This window comes from Drosophila montana, unplaced genomic scaffold (assembly GCF_035044405.1).
Source record: "Drosophila montana isolate Dmon_TW-CO22-7 unplaced genomic scaffold, ASM3504440v1 contig_3200_1, whole genome shotgun sequence".
NCBI lineage: Eukaryota > Metazoa > Arthropoda > Insecta > Diptera > Drosophilidae > Drosophila > Drosophila montana.
This window is the reverse complement of record NW_026998080.1, coordinates 8,325,152-8,334,166: the sequence shown is the minus strand read 5'-3', so window position 1 is coordinate 8,334,166 and position 9,015 is coordinate 8,325,152. Positions and strand designations below refer to the sequence as shown.

The 9,015-nt window shown below is 43.1% G+C and overlaps 1 protein-coding gene across 1 annotated transcript; it reads left to right on the top strand.

Annotated features, from left to right (window-relative positions):
* The first annotated feature begins 7,765 nt into the window (after positions 1-7,765).
* On the top strand, positions 7,766-8,725 carry LOC135432196 (uncharacterized). Its single transcript, XM_064687734.1, has 3 exons — positions 7,766-7,924; positions 7,991-8,143; positions 8,215-8,725. The coding sequence occupies exons 1-3, from the start codon at positions 7,847-7,849 to the stop codon at positions 8,554-8,556; spliced, it is 573 nt and encodes a 190-aa protein (XP_064543804.1). The 5' UTR covers positions 7,766-7,846; the 3' UTR covers positions 8,557-8,725.
* The last annotated feature ends 290 nt before the right edge of the window (positions 8,726-9,015 follow it).

Genomic DNA, 9,015 nt, shown 5'->3' with positions numbered 1-9,015 from the left:
GCCATTTATCAAATCGGCCTTTGCATCTATCTAATTAAGCCGCTGCGACAAATTTGCCAAGTGTGAAAATCTCATAAGCCACAAATAATAAAAAATACAAAAAATAAAACAAGCAAAATAAAAAGAGAACTGCAAATTATTATTCAACGCAAAAATGCGCAGCAAAAACTGTGTCAACTGGGCCAATCTAGGCGGCAGCTCGAGCGACAAGTGGCTTAGATATCGCATAAAGCAACGATTTAATTAGACGCTGATAATTATTGTACAACTTGCCGTCGCCGCCGCCGCAGCCGCCACTGACAAACCGTTTCTGGGGCAAGTGGCAAGTGGCAAGTAGCAAGTGCAGACGCAGTTGCCAGAGTCAAGTAGGCGCAACTGGCAACAGGTACTCGCATTCACACTGCCAGTTGGCCAAGTTTTCTCGCTATCTCGCATATGCTAGATTTAGCTAATTTCCTAAATTGGTATGGCTTGATATTGCAACGCAAGGCGCCACATTATTTATTGGGAAAACATATTTGAGGTTGAAAAGAAAAAAAAAAACACAACATCAAATTGTTGGCAAGTGACACGGGCTTTGGTGTTAGCTGTTACAAGTGCATACTTTAATGATCGACGAGTTTATGTTTTCTAAAATGAAAACTGAATCGGAAGCGAGAAACATTCAACTGTGGACAAGGTCTCAAGAAGTTATAGACACAGAAGGGGCAAAAAGAGATCAGCCAATGGAGAAAATCTAAAGGAGAGCATTACATATGGGCTTTCACTCTGTACCTAACAGCATGCTGCAAGAAAGCATATGTTAAACTGAAAATAACATTTTACTCACTCTGATATATAAGAAACTAGCGGGTATAACCCGGCCTTGCCCGTGGCACGTATGTTATAAAATCAAAAAAGCTTTAAAAATGATTTTAAAACTGATCGGACGGGAATCAAACAACTTTTATGCAAATCGGAAAACTCTTAAAATTCACCAAAAAGGCTAAAAATGCATTTTCCACCGAAGGAGTTTAGATTTTGCAAGAAATGTGAAACACGTCTCTAATGATTTTGTTATAGATCTTTGGAAATAAATTTGAACACAAAACGTCATCCACCAAATCTTCGACCCCCATTTGCACCAAGGAGGGATGGATTTTTCAAAAAGTGTGAAACACCCCTCAAATGAATTTGAATATAGATCTTTGAAAATTAGTTTGGGGCCGATCGGATGGTAAACAAAAAACTTTGATACAACCGTTTTCCGCCAATTTACCACTCTTGCGGGTGGAATTTTCCAAATCGTCGAAATACGTATTCATTAAGTTCTTATTGAGAGCTTTGAAAATAAGTTTGAAGCAAATCGGACACAACTTAAAACTTCGCACAAAAAATCTTTAAATCGCATTCCCCCCGAAGAAGTTTGAATTCTGCGAAAAGTGAGAAACACGTCTCAAATGATTTTTCATATAGATCACTGGAAATTAATTTGAGGGCGAGACGTCACCCACCAAATCTTTGACCTCCATTTCCACCAAGGAGGAATGGGTTTTCCGAAAAGTGCGAAACACCCCTCAAATGAATTTGAACAAAGATCTTTGAAAATAAGTTTGGGGCCGATCGGATGGTAAACAAAAAAGTTACATACAAACGTTTTTCGCGATTTTTCCACACTTGCGAGTGGAATTTCCCGAAACCCCGTCTTAACGTGCACCTACATCACATAAGGTAACTACAGTGAAAATTTCAGCTTCCTAGCTCTTACGGTTTGGGCTGTGCGTTGATCACCAATCAGTCAGTCAGTCAGTCAGTCAGTCAGTCAGTCAGTCAGTCAGTCAGTCAGTCAGTCAGGACAAACAGTTTTATATATAGAGATAATCAAACAAAGAAACTTAACAAGAAGCTAAGCTCTGTTAACATTATCACTACTACAGTTCTGTGAATAAGCAAGCTATGATAACTGTGTTAACTGTTGTTTAACATAACATAAACATCTTGCTTAAGAGCTCTGTGAATAAGAATTAGTCTGTTAACATTGATAGCAGCTGTTTAACATAACATAATACACATAACCCACGAGTGTTGCTGTTTAACACCCAAATGTAGCTTAACAGTTTACGCTTAACATAAGACTGTTAATATTTGACATAACAGACAAATGCTACACACAGCTGTGAAAACAGCACACAAATGTTAGTAAAAGCGCGCGACAGCTTATGGAAATGTAATTTTTATCAACAGCAAACACAATTGTATTTGACTTTTAAATATGTTTCGCCCATGATCAATGTATTTGTGCCCAAGGCATTTAACACAGCTGCCTTTTTAAATCAAAATACATAAACTTGTATTTTACAATTGACCATAAAACATGCCGTTGCTTTTGGCAATGCATATCCTCAATTACAAATAAATACATATGCATATACTTATTATTTCAATTTATTACTTGACATTGCCGCAGTTCCGTCTTTTGTTTATATCTATGTAAGCCGCGTCACAAAAATGCAACAAATTTATTTGGCTACTGCAACTGTTGCTGTGTGTTGGGGCCGTTTGCTGTGGTCAGCAATTGATCTTACAACTTGAACGCCATGTTAAACACCCTACACTCTTGTAATTTGTGTCCAAACGAAATAAATTTATGAACATCGATTGCGAAGTTGATTAGACGAAAGCCGCCATGAAGCCAAAGACCCCAACACCGAACACCGAACACCGAATACCGAATACCCAATGCCCATGCCCAAACCTTAATGCCACAGCCAGAACCAGTTTTGGCCAGACGGCGCTCAGCTTTGGGCTTTGGGCTTGGGTCTGGAGCTGGAGCTGGAGCCGGAGCTGGGGAGGTTGACGTTGACTTTGGGTGCCGCTGCTTAGCGGCCACTTGTAATATTTTTGGGCATCTACTAATTGCAATTTGATGTTTCGGTTCGCTTTTCTTCGAAAATATAGTTGTACACACACACACAGACGCACACACACAATTTGGTGTGCTGCACTTAGCGGCAGCGTGTGAAAACTTAACGAACGATGCAGCAGCCTGCAGCTCTGTGATCAGCAACAGATCCCTAACAAATCTTTTCATGTCGAGGTGCGAACACTCTCTCTCCCTCTCTCTCTCTCTCTCTCTCTCTCTCTCACTCGCTCTCTATCTCTCTGTCTATCTGCCTGGTTTTGTACAACCTGTGCGTGTTTTTTAGAGGCGGCTTCGGCTTTTTGCTTATGGTGCTAATTGATTGGTGCCAAAGTTGTATAAAAATTGGAACAGCACTGTGGCCTCTAGGTGAGAGTTTCGGCTACGCCTTGATTGCATTTGAGCAGCGTTTAAATTACGTTGTTTTATTTGCGCATTCATTAGCATGCGGAACCGCTTTTGTTGTGCTTGCTCTTATTACTTCATTCCCATCCCCAAGCATGCCGAAAATTTATATAATATAGTTTAAATATTTAACTTGCAATTTTTTCATCGCTCGAAATAAACTGAAACTAAACTTTTTGATTGCAGCGCCAGCTCCAGCAGCCACCAGCATCCACATGGCAGTTCGTTTCGTGCCCCGAAAAGTCACGAAATCTCAGCAAAAAAAAATCAAAACACACACAAAATAATAAAGGAAAAAGCGCCCAAAAAATAAGAAAAGAAATGAGAAAAAAAGTGATTGATGGAAATTGCTCAAACTGTCATGTTTATGAACGTCCGCAGGATACGAAGCCGACAGAGAGGATTGTGGCTAAAATGTGCACGCAATACGACAGCAATTTGCAAACAGAAAGGCGCAGTTCGAGTACTTGCGGCGCACACCGGCGCCCAAATGCTCTAATTGTAAAGGTGAGTTGTAAAGTAAAATGCATGCATTTTCAGCAACATTTCTTATAAACCATAACAAATTTTAGAAGGGCAAGTGGGAGAAAGGGTAGGCATAAACCGCACATCATATGCTCTATAAAATAAAGATATATATATATTCATATTCATACCTCTTATTTCGACGAAATAATTCAATGGACTGCAAATCTTGGGCATTTCTATAAGTAGCCTTTTTCCCCCCATATCTTACATAAGGAAGGGTATTCGGCAGTGTGCTCTGTGCCATTTGGCTGCTGTCTTTTGAGATTTTGACTAATTTTCACTCACTCTGCTTGCCAAGTTGTCAAGTTCTGTATTCTTTTATTGTAGCTGTTGCTGTGTCGGCCGTTGCTCTGAGCCACACACAGCGCCAGGTATGCTGGGCGTGTGTTGCGTGTTTGTGTCAAGGTGTTGCAACAGTTATCGAAATTGTTGTACTTTTGCTGGCCGCTTGGTCTTGCGGCCTGGGGGCCAGAGTGAATTTCGAAAATTCATTGAACAATGCGTGTAGCTGACATTTGATGCGCTGTGACACTAACTGCGCCAAGTTCGTTGCCTAAGTCTTTCGTTTCGCAATAAGAAATTGCACACAGTAAAGATTACACGAAACTAGACAGGCGAATTTTACTTGCAACTGGAATGCAGCAGAGCAAGTGCAATGATCTATGAGCCGGACTTAGTGGCCAGTGGCCGGCGGTGGTGTGGCTGCCACCGCTGCCGCCGCTGCTGCTGCTGCTGCTGCCACCAATCACTGCAGCCAATCGCCGTTGCAAGTGTGCTAAATCGCGGCCATGCAAAACATGCTGGCCAAGGCTTAATTATGCACTCGCAGTGTTTGCTGCTAGCAGCTAGCACTTGCAGCTGGAGACGCCGCCATACTTAGAACAGACCAGCGAGCCGCCCGACTGCCGCCCGAGACCGCCGCCCGTCCAGCTGCTGGCAGCCAACCAACCAACGTTCGCATCAGCAGCTTTAATCCAACGTGCGGCCATTTTTATGTGCGCCATCATGTTGCCTCCCATAATTTTATGCTTCATCAATGACAGTGCGGCAGATGTGCCTGATGTGTCTGTGGCAAGGCTGCTGAGTAGCTAGACAACAGCTAACAGAAGCCGCTGTGGCAATCAGAATGTGGCAGCTCTCCCTCTCTCCCTGTCTCCCTATCTCCCTGTCTCACTCTCGCTCACTCACACACTCTGAATTGCATCCTTTGTGACGCATGCTTTCAACATACTTTATCCTGGCAATCAGCTGCCATTTTTGCTCCAACGCTGCTGCTGCTGCTGCGGCTGCTGCACTTGCAACACAGCGGCAAGACTCAAATTGTTTTCGTGGTAATTTGCACCCGAGGCGATTTAAATTCCTTGCCGCTTGCCTGCGCTAGCTAAACAGGCGCAACGTCAACCCAACGTCGTTGTTGTTGTTGTTGTTGTTGCTGTTGTCGTTGTCGTGTTGCTTGTTGTAAGCTCCCTTCTGTCCCTGTCCCTGTTTCTGTCTCTGTCTCTGTCGCTGTTGTTCATCATCTTCATCTTGGGCTTTGACAGCTGTTGGCTGCTTCGCATGACTGCCGCTGCCCGCCGACTCCTTACCTTTGCACCAGCCCATCCGGATGTGTCGTTTTTTATTATTTAGAACTTTTTTAATGCTGCCCTCTTATTTTTACGTTTTTGTTTCGCCCAGGCCCTGTGCAACATCGTGTACTTGCGCTGCACTCGCCATGGCTGATTATTGTTATTAGCCAGTATAGATATTCATCCAGTGCCTGCTTATTTGGCTGCGAGCGTTTTGCTAATCTGCCATCAAAATCGATGGTTGGGATTGTTGTGGCTGCTGCTTTTGTGGCTGCTTTTGTGGCTGCTGCTGCTGCTGTTGTGGCTGCCTTTAAAAGTCGTGTGTGGAAGACACTTAGAGAGTCACATGTGATCACATTTTGATGAAGCATTCGTTGTTTTTCTTTTTTTCTAGACTGGTTTCAAATTGAAACTGCGCGCGCGGCACCATAAAGACCTAAAAGCGCACAATCCAATGGCTGTCATAAAACCCATTAAGAGATCTTGACCAATTTACATATGTAGATTTTCAAAATGGCTGCGATAACAGTTAGCTCTCAGCTCTCAGATGCTGCTTCTTATACTTTGCCAGCTTTCACAGCTGCCTGGCTGCAAATAATGATTGAAGATTGATCTGGTCGACAGCTGCGCTCTGTCTGATTGGCCCAGTACGGGTTTTTTTTCTTTCGTTTTTTGGGACAGCCCAATTTGGCGGCCGTTTCGGAAGTGAGCCGCCCCTTTCATGCACCGCTCTGAGTGCAATTTCGCTCATCATCTTAATTTTATTATCGACATAAATATCAAACGAAAATTGTGGCATAAAATGCGATCGATACAAATCTGGTTACAAGTACGGACCAGAGGTGAATCGCCCCGCTGCATAGTTCACCACTTCATTCAGGGCGCTGCACCTGAGACCTGCGACGTCTTCGTCTTCGTCTTCGCCTTGGCCGTGGTCGCGGTCGTGGTCGCGATCGTGGTCGCTGTTGCCCTGTGAAGGACATTATGGAAATGATGTCCGCGGGCGCTTGCTGGCCATTACTCAGTCGCAGCGCCTGGCAACGCCCAATTGATCAATGCGTGGCGATAGGCAGCGACTGCAGCAGCGACGGCAACGGCGACGGCAACGGCGACTGCGATTGCCAGGCCACACTTGGCTCCGTCTGTTGCTGGCAATTTATGCCTGGCCTGGTGGAAATTCAATTGCGCTGCATGGAGGCTGCTGCTGCTGCTGCTCGGGTTAAGCAGCTCAAATAGTTGGCATCTCACATGTGCCACGCCCATTTCTTACACTATCAGTCATAAAAATGTTAAATTTATGCAATTGCTGCTGCCGCTGCCGCTGCAGCTGAAATGATTGCTGATCCGCATGGCGTGCAACAACAGAATAACTGAAAACTGGCGCACACCCACCGCGTCTATGCACACCTAGCACCACCAGACGCTGGCCATATAATACCTGCAGCTGGAGCACCACCTCCAACCCCACCTCGGCTGGTAGTCTGATATTGACGCTGCCAGCGCACGGGACGCGCATGCGTTTTGCGCGTAAATTGCTCTGCGGCTCGAACTGAACCGTCACCACCCGTCTCCATCTTCAACTCCATTCGCGTCAGCGTCGCCAACTCGATTACCGCCACGGCCTGTCCGCCAGCTATGCATATTCAATATACCCCACATGACATGTGCCGAGAGGGGTATATTCACTAATTATTCCCTGAACCCACTAAAAATGGGTAAAAAGGGTATATTGTACTTGTGCAAGGACATCAGAACCTATAAGAGCCACATTTAAATTGTGGCTTAAATTGGTTGGCAATACAAGTTGGGTTATTAACTTGATTTATAGTGATTTATAATGAAAGATACTTGATATATATATATATAGTATTCTAGAAGCTACATGTCAAGTATGTTGACTATAGCTCTTATTATTTAACAAATTTGCTCAAATATAGGACTTCAATATCGATTTTTGTCGATTTCTTGGAAACGGGTGAAGTTATTGAATATCGGAAAGAAGCTCGTTCTGCGCGGGCACTAGGAGGACCCACATTCAAAATTTCAATTCTCTAGCTCTTATAGGTTCTGAGATCCCTGCGTTTATACATACGGACAGACGGACAGACATACAGACAGACATGGCTAGATCAACTCGGCTTGTGATGCTGATCAAGAATATATATACTTTTTGGGGTCGAAGATGTTTCATTCTGCCTGTTACATTTGCATAAACACATTATACCGATTTTAGCCATTTTCAATCGGTTCAGGGTATAAAATTGAACACCCAGTAATATTTATAGCACATAAAACTGTCAGATTGTCAGGCCGGAACCTGTGTTAATAATTTTAATTGCTGTCAAGGTTAATGGCTATAGCCCACAAAACGAATGGGACTCATGACAAAATCAGCATATATAAATCATCTGACTGCAGATACAACCATCATCAAACGCCATCGAAAATGTATACGGGTCTGCTGCTTTCGCTCTCCGTGGCATGGATATTGCTTCTATTGCACGTAGATGGCTGTGCTGGCAAGGTAAGCGATGCAGAGTATAATACAGAAAAGGATATTCCGCCAAATGCCAACTGATCCCGTTTGCAGCGTAATTGGGAATACCAACCAATCTCCATTTCTGCCAGAACGTCGGATGCATCGAAATTGGAGATTGAGGCAGACGTTCAAATTATAGGACGGGACTATTGGGTTATTTCGGGCAAACTGATATCAAACACCGATATGAACGATACAATTATGGTGAGTGCTCCAATATGAAAGTGATCTCTAAATGTAATGAATTGTAAGTGCGATTTCTATTTATCCACCAGGTGGAGGGTACGGGTTATCGGAGCTCTTCGGGTGCCGAAGACGATTACAAGCTTTTGCCCTACCACATACCGAAGCAGACATTTAAACAGTTTGCCGATAACCATTACAAGAAGATTGTCTACAAGAATTTGAAGCACTGCTCGAATATACCCGAACCCGAGAATGTATATCCCTGGCCCAAAGGCACCTACATTTTCAAAAGGTGCATTGCGACTGGCGATGGATTTCCCGAACTGCTGCTCGAGGGCTACTACAAGATCAACTTCGACATCACCGGAGACGTCGAGGCTGGCGTAACAATTATTGTATTGCTGACCAATCCTTCTCGTTATTTTGGTTAACCCCAAAGACAACCGACGGGTCATGGCATAAAAAAAACAATATTGAGTACTTTATATGAATGATAATCAAAAGAATTAGATTAGCTTTAACAGTATATATCCGTATCTATCCGAGTGGTTCCAAGAAAACACAAGCTATAATCAATATACAACAACTCTGCAATTTGAATGTTCTTTCAACTTTTTTGATGATAATAGCTGGGGGTTCCCAAAAGGCAACTAGAGTTTTCTGTTAACATTGCTGATAATTATTTAATTAATTATTTAAAATAGAAACTGGTTTAGTATTTTTAGTTGCATACAGATTATGTTCCTTTTGTTAAGGAGGTTGCCGGTTCGAATCCTAGACTGGTGAACGGAAGTGTTCATATGAGTCAACATAGTTAATAATTATCTAAATATCATATATGACATATGCAATAGGTCTGCATAAGAATTATATTCTCTTTGTATTTATTT

Coding starts and splice junctions, on each gene's coding strand:
- LOC135432196 (XM_064687734.1), top strand. CDS start 7,847: ATGTATACGGGTCTGCTGCTTTCGCTCTCCGTGGCATGGATATTGCTT. Junction 7,925..7,990: donor TAGATGGCTGTGCTGGCAAG/GTAAGCGATGCA, acceptor TCCCGTTTGCAG/CGTAATTGGGAATACCAACC. Junction 8,144..8,214: donor ATATGAACGATACAATTATG/GTGAGTGCTCCA, acceptor TTTATCCACCAG/GTGGAGGGTACGGGTTATCG.